Source organism: Pelophylax lessonae (assembly GCF_965119305.1).
Source record: "Pelophylax lessonae genome assembly, chromosome: 5".
NCBI classification, from domain to species: Eukaryota; Metazoa; Chordata; class Amphibia; order Anura; family Ranidae; genus Pelophylax; species Pelophylax lessonae.
Window position 1 is genome coordinate 169605756 of NC_138772.1, and position 15869 is coordinate 169621624.

The 15869-nt window shown below is 47.7% G+C and overlaps 1 protein-coding gene across 2 annotated transcripts in view; it reads right to left on the reverse strand.

The window, feature by feature from the left end:
* NUP214 (nucleoporin 214) overlaps nucleotides 1-15869 on the reverse strand; it is a 265238-nt gene that overhangs the window by 161505 nt on the left and 87864 nt on the right. For both annotated transcript variants that reach the window (XM_082258635.1, XM_082258634.1), the window contains exons 22-24: nucleotides 6011-6292; nucleotides 4816-4971; nucleotides 4627-4726 (exon numbers count right to left, since the gene is read on the reverse strand). In XM_082258635.1, coding sequence (XP_082114761.1) covers nucleotides 4627-4726; nucleotides 4816-4971; nucleotides 6011-6292 — 538 coding nt within the window. The remainder of the gene's footprint in view (nucleotides 1-4626; nucleotides 4727-4815; nucleotides 4972-6010; nucleotides 6293-15869) is intronic.

Consider the following 15869-nt stretch of genomic DNA (forward strand, 5'->3'; position numbering starts at 1 on the left):
GCCAAGTATTTCTCAATGGATTCTTGCAGGAAATACATTTCCTTGATACAGAGGGAGACCTGGGCTTAGCTGTGGCTTTAACCTGAATTTGAAAGATGAGAAGAAAACACTATTATCTATCCCAATATACAAACTTATCTATGCAACACCTGCCTGGGCTGCCTTCCAGCCCAAAACCCGAAGCTCCCGGGCACCAAGGCAAGAACACCGGCGAGGCCTCTGCTCCCCTGAGCCAGAAGGATCTGAAGCTCTGGAACATCCCCCCCCCCCCATTCAGCATGGGGGGGGGGTGCTGGGATGGTCATAGAAAAACAAGGAGGTAAGCATACCATTTCCCACCTAGAGAGAGAGCAGCCCCTTAAGGTTCCTGCAGCTTCTCCACCATGGCGGAGGAAACACAATACCTGAAGGCATGGTGGAAGAGGAGGGACTAAAAGACTGCATTGTTTCCTGGGAAACTGGGTGGATCGACACGCTCACCAGGTGCTGTCCTGAAAGGCGCCAGTTCCGACACCCTGCGCGCAGATGTGATGGGCACCAAAAAGTCCACCTGGGACAGCATAAGCAGGGGAATCTTCGAAGTTTCTTAACGGTAGGCTTCTGGAGGACCGAAAGCACCAAATTGAGGTCCCAAGGTGGCAACAGAGCCCGCACTGGAGGAACCAAATGTCAGACATCCTGAAGAAAGGTACGCACCAGGGAATGTGTGGCCAAAGGTCATTGGAAGACGACCGCCAAAGTTGACACCTGGCACCAGATCGGAGTAACAAGCCTGGCAAGGCCAGTTCGGAGCCACTAAGATGACCAGAATCCCTGCCTCGATACTGCGTAGAAGTCTTGGCAGAAGCTTGAGAGGAGGGAAGGTGTAAATCAGACAATACTGACCCCACGGGCCACCAGTGTGTCTGTGGCATCCACCAGAGGACCCCTTGACTGAGCCACAAAACCTCTGCACCTTTCTGTTGACCTGAGACACCAACAGATCCACCTCGGAAGTGCCCCACCAGAGACACAACTGATTAGAGACCTCCGGATGAAGGGACCACTCCCCTTGGTCCAATGTCTGCCGACTGAGGTAATCCACTTGCCAGTTTTCCACTATGGCAATCTGTAGGGCAGAGAGGCCTGGAACAAACCATTCTGCCCACCTTAGAATGCCGGCTACCTCCAGAGCCGCCAGGACACTTCTTGTGCCCCCTTGGTAATTGACATAAGCCATGGCATTGTCCGATTGAATGCGCACTGGACAACCCAGAAGACGATCCGTCCAATGGTTCAGACACCGCATGATTGCTCGGAGTTCCCAAGATATTGAACGGTAGCCTGGACTCTTCCAGCATCCAGATCCCCTGAGCAGAATGCTTGCCGAGGACACCACCCCAGCCCGACAGGCTGGCATCCGTGGTGACCACTGTCAAAGGGAAGGAAGGATTTGCCATGCCGAAGCGCCCGGGAATGAAGCCACCCTATCAGGGGGACTCCTTCGTTCCCCGATTCAGCTGGATCGGATTGTCCAGAGACCGAAAAGTCTAGTCCCATTTGGTTAAAACCTACCTTTGCAGGGACCTTGTATGGAACTGTGCAAACTGAACCGCCTCGAAGGTAGACACCATGAGGCCCAGCACCTGCATGCAAATCTTGAGGGATAACCATCTGTTGGACAGCAGGAGACGAATTGCAGCCTGCAATTTCTGGAGTTTGTCCAGAGGAAGGAGCACTCTGGCTAATGACGAGTCCAGAGTCAGGCCCAGATAGCCCAGCTTTGTGGACGTAACCAGGGCTAATTTCTGACAATTCAGAACCCAGCCGAACTCCTGCAGAGATCGTATTGCCATCTCCAGGTTTTCCACCAGAGCAGGAGGAGACTCTGCTTGCAGAAGGAGATCCTCCAAGTAGCCCAGTACCGCGATCCCCCTGTGGCGTAGAAAAGCTAGCACTGGGGCTAGCACTTTTGTGAAGACCCGAGGAGCAGAGGCGAGACCAAAGGATAACGCCACAAACTGATAATGCTCCTCTCCCATGGCAAAGCGGAGGAAGCTACTCCCTTCGAAAAAGTCAGGAAGTGACGAAACGTCAGGATCGTGGCTACACAACGTACCGGAAGGATTGGTCGGATGAGCAGAGGTGTCTCCTCGGTTCGAGCGTTACACTACGCCGCGGCAGCAGGCTCTGAGTGAGCACCGTAATCCCCGATTATGACATACTTTTATGTGTTTTTACAAGGATTGTTCCATGTAACTTTAAACATTGGAAGCTGATACTTCATTAAAGGGTCTTTCAGACGTTATTGCACTAGTGGTATCTTCTCTTTCTTTACATGCTATGAGCGGAAGGATGCTATCTAGACATCCGTGATCTACCAACCAGTGTACTCTATATCTAAGGTGGAACATCCAAGCGTCTTTTGCCCATTTCATGAGAGTGGAGGGCATTAAATGGGGGTGAGTGACTTGGCAAAGGGGTGTGGAACACGGAGGTGGTGGACCTTTTTTGGTGTTTCACTGGAATCTCACCTTGAAACAAAGGAAGTGGAGAATTGTGCCCCTGAAACTATCAAAATACCAAATAAGAGCTAGGAGTCAGAGCTAATCTGACCCTTCAGGGAGCCATTGCAGTGCAAACCGTGTAGAGGGATTTGGGAGCCCACCTGATCATTAATCCCTCCACCTCTCTGCTTGTGCAAAACCATAAATTGCTGAAGTTTAAAAAGGCCCATGAACCCAGAGGGAAGAGGCCTCCTAGCTGAGAAGAGTGTGGGTCTATGCCTGAACACCTATGTGGTAGTCAACCCCATCAGCCAGCAAATGTCCCAATAATTGCTGTGCCTGATGAGAAGCAGCAAGCCTGCAGGCAGAAAGCATTGTATCTGGCGTGCAGCATGATCTGATCGTCTAAAACTGAGTGGACTCAGGCACCACAAACACACATGTACTGTGCCTGGGACTGAAGAAAATGGCACCTATGATGACATATTTGCTCCTTTTGAGCTCCACCGCATGTAAGAGTAACCTCATAATGCAAAAACCTGTCCAGAAATTAGGGATGCACCGAAATGAAATTCTTGGCCGAAGCCGAATAATAATGAAATGCTTGGCCGAAGGCCGAATACCGAAAGCGGTGTTTCGCATTTTTTCCATTTATTTTGCCAATTTTTAGGGGGCACGCTGATGGGCACATTTTATGTTAGGGGGCACGCTGATGGGCACATTTTATGTTAGGGGGCACTCTGATGGGCAAAACAAAACATTTAAATCAGCGTTGCTCTTAACATAAAATATGCCCATTAGCGTGCCCCTTAACATAAAATATGCTCATCAGCATGTCCCTTAGCATAAAATAAGGGGCACGCTGATGGCCACATTTTATGTCAAGGGAGCACTCTGTTGGGCACATTTTTTTTCTTTTTTTTTTTTTAAGGGGCACTTTATAGGGCACTCTAATGAGCATGGCAAGTGGCAACATATGGCAAAATATGCCAGTCTGCACACTAATGCTTGTGCAGCTACCATATTCTCCCCCAAATGTTCTCCACATACCTGAACTGCAGCCAGGTCGGAGCCAAAAGCCGCGAACAGGGGGGCAGGGTGTGCACATAGTGTCACGCACGCTGGACCTAGTGTGAAGGAGCCGCAGTCAGGAGCAGGGGGCGGGACGCGCGCATGACGTCACACCCCCTACTCGCGGCCGGACAGGACACCGGCGGCGTGTGAGCAGGGAGCCGCAATGAGGAAGGGGACTGAAGGACTCCTAGGTAGCGGGCTCGCGGTCCGGGCGGAAGCATCGCGCGGGCCGCCATTTAGTGACCGCCGCTGACATTGTTCGGCACAAATTTATTCGGCCTTTTTACTTATTCGGCCGAACACCGAAAGTGCTATTTTTTCTATTTTCGGCCGAATAATGTTCGGCCGCCGAACATTCGGTGCATCCCTACCAGAAATCCCAAAACACAGGGAAATATTGTTAGGGGAACTGCCACATGTTCCAATGAGACACAGAAGCACTCACTAGTCCATAGCTGTAGGGCCAGCAAAACCAATCTTGGCCCACCATGGCGGGTGAGCCCACAGGGCCTTCAGGGACTCCCGTCCCCTCCAGGAGGAACCCTGCCCTAGACCCGTAGAGCATCCTGCCAGAAAGGTCACTGGGCACCCTGTATACAAGAGATCACTGCTCACAATATCTAGCACTGACCAGCAAACATTACAGGCCATCACTGCTTTTTGGGCAAGTGATTCAGGTACAGTCTTCTCTACTGGCCATAGCGACCGATCCAGATCATGCCCAACTTTGCTACATTTGAGGTGTAAGGAACAGGCCAGCAACAAAAGTAAACACCCAAAAAAAGCCAGACACAATGAGAACACCAAAAGAAAGCACATCAAAAGATTTCAGAGAGATACAAGGAAGCAAATCCATCCCTTACAGGCCATTACACAAAACTGAGGCTTAGTTCAGATGGAAGTTTTTGTTTTGATCAATGTCCATTGACCTAAAGGTGGCAGCATAACTCCAAACAGTCATGAATATGAACTCCCCTGTGTTCTGTGAAGTACAATTAAGAAACTATAATTTACACATTTAGAACATGTTGCTAGAAACCAAACAATTCATAATTTTGAATCTTACCCAATCACTGTGGAAATGTTTGGACCAGGCCCATTGCCCTTTAATTCTTTAACATTGACCACCTGGGGTACAGTTTGCAGGGTAGATTCAGTCAGCGAGGCTAAAAATTTGAAATAAATAAAAAAAAGTGAAATAAACATACAAATTTATCATAGCAAAGACAATATTAATCATGCAGAAACATATTACCTGACACTTGGTTGGACATTTGTCTTCTCAAAGCTGCTGCAGCAGCTGCTTGCGAAGCCGTAACAGTAGGAGCTCCATGTTTGACAGTCTTGGTAGCCAACATTGTGCTGTCTGCACCCTGTGGGATCACTCTGATTGATTGTGCAGGGATTGCGGCTGGAAAATGACACATTGAAGCACATTAACTTAACATTTAGGTATCGAAGGCTGAGGTTTTGTTGTATACAAATAAAAGAGATGTTTGACGTGTTAACATTTATGCACTGACAAGTGTTAGGGTAAACTTGTACAGGAATTTTTCTCTATATATTGAGAAATAATGATCCTAATATCTCACAAAGGAGGTGCAAGTGCTGCCCAAAGAAATTACATTTTTACGTTCATTTTTAAACCTACTCTAGGTAAGCAACAGCTGGAAACTCACCAGTTGCTAGGGGCAACTTTTTTTTTCTTTAATGTACATAAGGCTCAAGATGACCATTATAATTTTTATTCAGGATTTATTTAGCGCCAACAGTTTACACAGCGCTTCACAATTTAAAGGGGGACAATACAGTTACAATACAAGAGGACTAAGAGGGCCCTGCTCAGAAGAGCTTACAATCTAATAGACCCAAATACTGTTAATACTGTTAATATGGCTGAGAAAGAAAAACTATTGGCCAACTTACATGTTGTGCTATAAAGACCAGTTCACACCACATGCAGTCCAGTGCCTTTTTGTCTTCAAAAATGCATATGGTTTCCAAAAAGCAGGGTTCACACCAGTGAGGTCAGTTCCAGCTTCAGAAAAAAGATAGAACATGCTTGCATTTCTCCTGCATTGGACTGTACTGGAACGCGGTAAAATTAATCAAAAAATGCATCAGACCCCAGAACAGTGAAGAAGAAAAAAAAAAAGAAAGCATCTGGAATGCATCCAGAAACACAACAAATATGCACTGGAACGCATCAGAAATGTGCAGAAATGCATCCAGTACAGATCTGGAGAGTGTTGTGGTGTAAACTGGCCTTTATAGTAGAATTTCTTGAAAAAGAAAAAAAAAAAAAAACAGTACAATACACTAGCATCCCCTTAAATACAGTACATTAGAAGTGGAAGGAATAAGCATGAGAAGGTTTTGACCACCAAAAAAATATAAAACTATTTCGCTCAGACAAGGTTTATGAAATTGGATGACTATTTTTGACTTACGGGTGCTTGTAATTGGACCAATTTGAGACTGAGATTTTCCAAATGGAAGTGGTGTTGTTCCAAAGCCTGGTTGCACAGATGCAGTACGCGTCACTGGGGCATGGCGCACAGTTCGGACAGCAGATGGCTCTGGTGGTGGAGTTTCTTGTTTAAATGTCTCATGTTGTGGAGGTGCCTGAATCTCTTCATTATCTGCTGCCTCAGATAGAGAAGATGATGAGCTTACATCATCCAAGTCTTCAAAGTAACTTGGGGCCAGGAATGATGACCGACAAAGGTTGACTAAAAATATAACAAGACCAATTATTTATAAAAAGGTAGAAAGAAAAAAAAAATACTGGGATTTTGCATGCATTCAGACTTAAAATTTATAAAAATTGGATTTTTCCTACATACTTGCATGTAAAATCAACTTCTTGGAGTACATCACAGAACAGCTTATAATTATTACTATCCGGGTTATGTGCCACCTATAGGTGAATGGACACTGACAGATCGATCACACAGGATGTCCGCCTCGATATAATCCCTCCTACACAGGAAGTACATCAGTTTTGCAGCCAGCAATATATTCCCAGAAAGAGGGGAGGGACCTCTGCGTCCTGTGATGTACTCCAAGCAATGGCATTTACAGAAAAGTACGTAGGAAAAACTGGATTTTTGTCTTACTATAAAATCCTTTTCTCTGATGTTCATTGACGGACACAGCTCCAGATCTTCTTGACCTTTGGGTTTATGCTGCCCCCTACAGGAGTAGGACACTAGGCGGAAAAACGTTTGACTATGCCTATAGGGCAGTCCCAGGGGGAATACTCCCACTTCCTGCTATAGACCTTCAGTTTTGTAACAAGCAGTGTCAGAAGAACATGAAACCCAACTCAATAGAGGGGTGGGTGCTGTGTCCGTCATTAAACATCAGAGAAAAGGATTTTACTGCAAGACAAAAATCCAGTTGTTTTCTCTTTTGCTCATTGACGGACACAGCTCCAGATCTTCTTGATCCTTGGAATGTCCCAAAGCAGTGTCAACATGAGAGGTGGGAAGAACACAGTAAGTAACACTTTCCAAAGGCTAAACATAGCAAACCAGGTAAAACAGGAGCTCAACCAGGAACAACTGGAGCTCACCTGACAAACAAAACCACCCTCAAAAAGGACTAATCCTCTCCAACAGCAGCCTGCAAAACCTTGCGGCCAAAAGAAGCATCCGCAGATGCCAACACATCCACCTTATAAAATTTTGTGAAAGACTGCACTACCGTCTGCCTGATCCATCTAGAAATGGTCGCAGCAGACGCGGCCAGCCCCTTATGGGGTCCATCCGTAAGGACAAATAGAGAATCCGATTTTGGGAACTAATTCGTTACCGCTAGGTACACCCTAATTGCCTGAACCACATCCAAAGAATGTAAGGTAATTTTTTTAGGATGCTTAGGCTTAGGACACAACGAAAGCAACACATTGTCTTCATTTAAATGGAAACCAGAGACAACTTTAGGAAGGAACGACTGGCAGGGACAAAGATTCACTTTGTCTCTGTAAACCACCAGATAGGGTGAGCGAAAAGACAACACAGCCAACTCCAACACCCTGCGCACAGAAGTAATAGCCACCAAGGAGGCTACCTTCTGTGACAGAGTAAGCAGAGAAACCTCACAAATATTTTCAAAAAGGTGGTTTCTGAAGAACCGACGGCACCAAATTGAGATCCCATGGAGGAAATGAAGACCTCACCGGGGGAGCCAGGTGGTGGACCCCCTGAACAAAAGTGTGAACCAAGGAATTTGTGGCCAACGGGCACTGAAAGAAAAAATCGCCAGGGCCGAAATCTGGCCTTTAATGGTACCCAAGGCCAAACACTGATCTACACCTCTTTGGAGAATCTCCAAAACACGAGACGCTGAAAAGGAACGGGGGGGGGGGGGGACGACAACCCCTCCCCCAAGACTCACACCAAGCAATGTACGCCCTCCAGACTTGATAAATCTTACTAGAAGTAGACTTTCTAGCTTTTAACAGTGTAGAATCACAGATTCAGACACCCCTCTATCCTTCACCATCTGGCTTTCAACAGCCAAGCCATTAAAGCCAGCAACTGTAAAGCAGGATGGAAGACCGGTCCTTTAGCTAACAGATCTTCTCTGAGAGGGAGTCTCCAAGGGACATCAGCGACCAGCTGTACTAGGTCTGCATACCAGAAACTGTGAGGTCAGTCCAGAACCACTAGGATGACCGGAATCCCTTCTTGCCTCGATTCTTTGCAGGAGTCTTGGCAGAAGAGTCAGGGGAAACGCATACATCAGACTACACTGGCCCCATGGAGCCACCAGAGCGTCTGTGGTGTCGGCCAGAGGATCGCGAGACCTTGCTACGAACCACTGCACCTTCCTGTTGAGACGAGAGGCCAACAGGTCCACAGCTGGAGTTCCCCACCGGAGACCCAGTCAGTCAATGAAACACCTCCTGGTGAGAAACCATTCTCCCTGATCAAACGTCTGCCGACTGAGGTAGTCCGCCTGCCAATTTTCTACCCCTGGAATATGCACAGCAGAGATGTCTGGAACGAACCGTTCTGCCCACCTTAGAATGCCAGCTACTTCCCGGGCCACTAGGACACTTTTGGTGCCCCCTTGATTGACATACGCCACGGCCGTGGCATTCTCCAGTTTAATCCTTACTGTTCGCCCCTCTGCAGATGAACCATCCATTGGGTCAGGCAATGTCCGATCGCCCAAATTTCCAGGATATTGATGGGCAGGCTGGACTCCTTTAGAGTTCAAACAACCTCAGCACAATCCTTGCCCAAGACAACCCCACCACCCAGACAGGCTGACATCCATGGTGACCACCGTCCAGTACAATAGGGAGAATGGATTTTACCTGTCAAAGCGCCGGAGAGCGGAGCCACCAAATCAGGGATCCCCTCATACCCGGCTAAATAGGATCAGCTTGCCTAGAGACTGTGGGTTCTTGTTTCATTTGGCAAGAACTCCTTTTGCAGAGATCTGGTATGAAACTGAGCAAATAGAACCGCCTCGAAGGTTGAGACCATCAGGTCCAGAACTTGCATACAAATCCTGAGAGATGACCGCCGGCTGAACAACCGGAGCCGTATCGCATCCTGCAACTTCTGGAGTTTCACCTCCGGAAGAAACACCCAGGCTGAGGCCGAGTCCAGGTGTCAGGGCCAGATAGTCTAGCCTGGTGGACAGAACCAGAGCAGATTTTTGGAAATACAGTTTCCATCCGAACTCTTGCAAGGTTCGCACAGTGATGTCCAGGTTGTCTTTCAAGGCAGTAGGAGAATCTGATCACAATGCCCTTCTGCCTTAGCAATGCAAACACCAGGGCCAAAACTTTTGTGAAGACCTGAGGCGAGACCAAAGGGTAGCATCACAAGTTGATAGTGCTCCTCACCCATGGCACAGTGAAGGAAACGCTGATGCCCGACATATATTAAGATATGAAGGTAAGCGTCAACGATAGACAACGATTGACAACGATAGAGGCCAGGAAATCCCCTTGATGAAGGGACGCCACTACCGTGCGAATAGACTCCATTCAAAATTTCTGAACCCGCACAAAGCAGTTCAAGGCCTTGACGTCCAGAATTGGACCGAACTTGCCTTCCTTCATGGGAACAGTAAATAGGTTTGAATAAAACCCCTGAAAGCTTCCCGATTCCGGAACCAATCCCATGTGAAAGCAGATTCTGTACCGCCCAAAGAAGACCTTGAAAGCCATTTGGGGCCAAAGCAGCTTGGAAGGGAAGAACATTGCCGCAGGCAAGGACAGGAACTCGATCTTGTAACCGGACCAAATCAACTCGTGTACCCATTTGTCTTGAATCAAGGAGGTCCACGGATCCGGAAAGAAGTGAAGACGTCCCTCCACCCTAGATACGGGTGAGGGTGCCCCTTCAGGCAGAGATGGGCTTGTCTGCGTTCCTGGAGGAACCTGCTCTCGACTTACCAGGCCAGGGCCTCTTGGAACCCCCTGCGGGGTTCTGGGCAGATTTTGATCCCTGGTCCTTAGAGCCCGAGGGATGAAAGGGCAGCTTACTGGTAGTCTGCGGAAGCAGAGTACTCTTACTTCCAGTAAGACCATAATGTATTCTTCCATGGAAGCGCTGAACAAGCGGTCTCCTAAAAATGGGAGCTCAGTCAATACTTCCTTGGCAGCCTGGTCCGCAGACCAGTACTTCAGCCATATTATGTAGCGAGGAGTCACCGCTGTCACGGACAGCCTGCAGGCTAAGGGGGGCTGCATCCAGAGAGGCATCACAGATATACTGCAATCCCTGGACCAACTGGTCCGCCAGGTGAGGAGGGCGCTGTCCCCCTTCCAAATCCTGGCGGAGGAGCTTAGCCCATTCCGTTAAGGTCTGGGAAACCAAGGATATTGCAAAAATTGGCTGCAGAATAGAACCGGCCATGGTAAAAAGGAAATCGGACCAGAGATTCAGCTCTCTTGTCAAAGGGGTCCTTAAAGGACGGAGAGTCCTCCACCGGGAAAAAGGTGGCTTTATTCAACCTGGAAACCTAAGAGTCCACCACAGGTGGTACTGTCAGTTTCTTTAACAGGGACTCTTCAAAAGGATACCTTCCAGCGAAGCGCTTGACCCCGACAGTGCGTTTGGGGGAACCCAACTGACTCGCGACAATATTGTCGAAATAGGCGGGAAAGGGAAACACCTTTGTCGCTTTGGAGTCTCCACCGTGTGATAGCAATGGAAAAATAAAAGAAAATGGGCGCCGGACTACTACACAAACATAAATGCCAGCTACACGCGGCTACCGGGACCCGGAGATACACTTGAACAGTAAGGAGGGGACCCTTCTAGGAATCCTCACAGAACTATCCCCCCCACCCAAAAAATGCGTTTTGCGGGGGGAGCTAGGCGTGGGTGAATGGGGGTGGTCCGCAGAGGGACCCCAATAGTGAGGGGGGAGCGACATGAGGGAAGGAAGGGCACTCAGAGGTCTGACCAACCCAACCCCAGGGCCCATGTCCACCCCAAAAATCACCAGAAGGGAGGGGGGAAACTACTCACCACACCTTGGGAAAGGGCGGGCACCGCTACAGGCAGACCACCGCACCATCTTGGAATGGGGGTGCCGTGGGCCAGAGGGCTATGCGTCCTCACAAGATGTTTAACTCGCCGGCCAGCCCCCATTCAGTGGGGCTATGTCGCAGCCAACCTAGCGCGGAGCTAAGGTCTAGCTCCCTGGCCAGACTGGGAAGACCGTAAGTATCTAAGATATCCAGTCTGTCACCCAGTCTGGCAGTTGATTGTAGCTCTCACAGAAACCGTAAAATAAGAGAAAATTCAGTTTACAAAGAAAAGAATGCTAGGACCAGAGATCCCAGCAAGAAACTAGGTCCTTACTCCTGACTAAGCAGAAAAAAAAAAAAAAACTGAAGACCTATAGCAGGAAGTGGGAGTATACCCCATGGGACTGCCCTATAGGCGTAGTCAAACATTTTTCTGCATAGTGTCCTACTCCTGTAGAGGGCAGCATAAACCCAAGGTTCAAGAAGATCTGGAGCTGTGTCTGTTAATGAACGAAAGAGAAAATCCAATTTTCTTTAGTGTACATCACATGACACAGAGCAGGTTATGATCATTACTATCGGGGATGTCCAAAAAGTAATACACTTGAGGGGAGGGAGACACAATCACAAAAAACATCATCCAAGAAGGACCTACTCTGCCGCTTACTCTGCTGCCCGTAACATACTGTGGCCAAAGGCAGTATCCCCTGCGGCTTTGACATCCAGCTGGTAAAACCCTGGGAATGGATGAACCAAAGACCCAGTAGCAGCCTTGCAAACCTGAGCCTTTGATGCCTGATGGCAGAAAGCAGATAGCCCAAGATGCGCCCACACACCCGGTAGAGAAAATCTCCCCAGAAAGGGTTTGCCCTTTCAAACCATTGGCTTCAATGATCAACTTGCAGATCCAATGAGAAATACTTGACATGGATGCAGCCTGCCCTTCCTGGGCTCTTCTGCTGGCAGTGCAACCAGGATTCCTGACCTGATCCGACAACTTAAGAAAATCCTGACCACCTGAACTACCTCCAGAGTATGCAGCAATCTTTCTCCTGCCAACTGTGGATTAGGAAAAAAAAAAAAGAAAAAAAAGAAAAAAGGCAAGACACTGTCCCGATTCAAGGGAAAGTTAGAAACCACTCTAGGCAAGAAAGATGGATGAGGACGCAATATTACCCTATCATAATGCAAGACCAAGAAAGGCTCCTTATATGAAAGAGCTGCCAGCTCTGACACTCTTCTTGCCAAAGTGAAAGCAACCAAAGAAGCAACCTTCCATTCAAAGGACTAACGGAGTGTCTCAAATTGGTTCAAAAGGTGGCCTCTGCCAGGACACTCAAGACCAAGCTCGAGTCTCAAGGACACAATGGTGATCTGAAAGGCAGGACTGTCATTGATACCCGCTGCAGGAAGTATGAAAGGAGTGAGAAACAATGGTCTCTGGAAAAAAAATGGAAAGCGACAAAATTTGACCCTTAATGATACTTATGCCAATCTCATTTCCGCCTCAGGATTAGAGAAGGGAAACAAAAAAAATCTCTCATTCACATATTTCCGCAGGTGCCACTTTCTGGCTTCACACCAGGCATTTAAGATTTCCAAGTCCTGTACTGGAAGCTCCCTGAATTCGGCTTCCTGGCACTCAACAGCGCGGAGATAACAGGACCCAAGATCATAGGTCTGGCTAGACCAGAAGTGTCCAAGGAGCAACCCCCGCAAGATTCACTATGTTGGTGTACAACACCCTCCTGGGATAGGCCGACTAACACTATTATCAGTGTTATTACCTCCCGTATTCTTAGCAAAAAGAAGTGATAGTTAAATCAGGGGAAAGGCGTAGACCAGGGAGAACTGGTTCCTAAGGTTTTACCCCAATGCATCTACCCCTATTGTCGGTGGGACTCTCATCCTGAAGACAACCTGTCCAACCTGGAACCCAGCAGACCCACCAGCAAAGTTCCCCAATGCTGGCAGATTGCAGAGAACGTTTCGGGATGCAGGGGCCACTGTTGAGGTATTAGTTGCTGGTCTTTTATACCTGGAATATGTACTGCCGCCAGAGACAGCACATGCTGTTCTGCCCTAAACAGAATGTGTTCACCTCCCTGAGCCACACGATTCCTTGCGCCATCCTGGTGGTTGATCTATGCCACTGCAATGACATTTTCAGACTGAACACTGACCATAAATCGGTACAACCGGTTCTTCCAATAATCTAGAGCAAGGTGTACCAAGATATTGATGTGCAATAAACGGAGAGACTGGCATCAGTGGCTACTATATTCTATATCCCTGGAAAGAAAAATGTCCTGTTCTACAGATTACAAACAACCACCAATTAAAGCTCTGCCCCAAGGACAGAGGATTCTGGTAATCGGATGCTTGGAGGTTTATGTTCCAAACAGAGAGAATGTTCCCTCTACCAAAGACCTGGAGTGGCACTGCACATGTTGAATTGCTTCAATGTAGATACCATTTGCTCATGCAGAGATCGAAGGATACCTTTCGCTTCTTATATTTTGCTTTAAAGCTGGAACTAACTGCTCCCTGAGCAAAAGGTCATTGAGGTATCCTGAGATTGACACCCCCTGCATCTCAGCAAGTCCGGTACTGGGGCTAGGAGCTATGTGAACCCTCTGAGGGCTGTAGCCAGCCCAAAGGACGAAAATGGCGATCTTTTACTGCCATCGCAGAAACCTTTGATGACCCTTGAAAAACACAGGACGATATGCATCATTAATGACTGTGGACACTGGAAATCTACCTCTTGTAGAGGCGCTATCATTGAACAGACTAATCCCATCTGAATCTGAAGGATGTTTAGAAATTTGTCTAGTGCTTTGAGATCTAAGTTGCCGGAGTCAATCTAACTACGAAGCGAACCGCCCCAGAGACTGCCCTAGCATCCTTTGACACAAGATACCTCTCAAAACACAGCAGCCTCATTATTCTAGAAGGGAAAATTTTACAGCACCTGGTATTCCCAGGTAATCTGCCAACCAAATACCAAATAGGCCCAATCCTGCTTAGCCCTTTTTTTCAAATTCTTTATTTAAATCATGAAAAAGGTTACAAAAGCGCATCAAAGTACAATCAACAACATCGACAAACAGCAATCCTAAAGAGTGCAAGATACAAAAGACTTATTCCATAGAGGAATTCACAACACCCGTATGTTCCCGTTAGCAGAAACACTTTTCCATCCCTTAAAGTCGAGGAGTATACAAAAAACCTGAGATCGAACAATCACTGTGATCGTCCCGAGGCATACAAGGGTACTGCTTGTAAATGCATGCACATGGGATCACAAATAACTAGAGTTTTTATACTGAAAATCGGGGAAAAGGGGTAAGAGGAACAGGGCCAGACAGCCTGAGGGAAAAGAAGAGGGGGGAGTAGTGCGGGGGTCATAGGGAAGGGAAAAGAAAACAGCAGGGATGTGTCCAGCGCCGTGCCGGGGGGTGGTAGAATGAAGCGTAGGAAGATCAAGCAGGGAGGACAAGTGGGACCCCCTGAATTCCCTCCCGTGCGGGCGACCTTGCTGCCAGTAACGTCCCCTACTCCGGGGGTAGGCCCTGAAGTTCCAATCCCTCCTCAGAGAATATGAACGTATTCCAGCAGGACCACGTCTTAGAGTACTGTTCCTTTCTACCCTGTGCGGTGAGCACCAGGTCCTCCAAATCATTTATCCGCGTCCAAAAGGTGTCTCAGAACTAATCTTTTATAGCGTTTAGGGGCCATGCCCGTACAGTGCAGCAAGAAAAAAGCCGGGTCGCCGGGAACCGCCCGGTCAGTCATCAGTTGGGAGATACGGCGAACTTCGGCCCAGAAGTCCCGGAGTTTTAGGCAGGACCAGAAAATGTGGGACATGGTACCCACCTCCTGTTGACAGCGCCAACACCTGTCAGACGTCTCCGGGAAGAGCCAGCAGAGCCTCACCGAGGCTGCTTAGCCCTTTTAACCTAAGACCAGGTCAGGCACATTCAGGGAGTTGCAGCCGTAGTCCATTGAAGCAGTCAATGCCACCACTAGGAATAACTGCCATGTTAGACAAAAACAGTGGCCCAGAATTCTCTGACCATTTAAATGGTATACCCAGTATAGAATGTAGCAACTATATTTGCCAAAAAAGAATATGCAGTCCTTCCAAGGATGCAGGCTCAAAACCATGTTGGTCTACTGCTATGCAACCCTGCAGACATGCAAGTACGTAGGTACGCAGGTATACTGTTATACTGTTATGTACTTACGTACCCAGGTATGCAACTATACAAGCATGTATTTCTGCAGTTCACGCCCATATGCAGTTTTTAAAAGTATGTAAATGCAGTACACTGCAAGTAAACATATACACATGCAGTTCAATGCAAGTAAACATATTACGCATGCCGTTCAAATGCATGTACACATAAACGCATGCCGTTTAAATGCATACAAACACAAGTACAGGATCACAGTATATATATATATATATATATATATATATATATATAATAAAATGCAAAGTGTTTTTTGATTAAAATTGTGAGCAGACTGCAGTTCCTCTTTAAGGTGGTCATCAGGGATGAGCTCAGGCATGTTTATGTATGTGCCCGATCCCGTCAGAAAGCTGACACTGCACTCCGCTAATCACAGGCAGTGAGACATTTCCTGATCCGCAGCTGCACAGATCGGGAAAGGTCTCACTGCCTGTGATTAGTGGAGTGTAGTGTCGACTTCCTGGCGGAATCGAGCACGTACAAACTCGAACACGCGCAAGCTCATCTCTAGTGGCCATGGACCAAATCGAGCATCTCTGAAGTCTG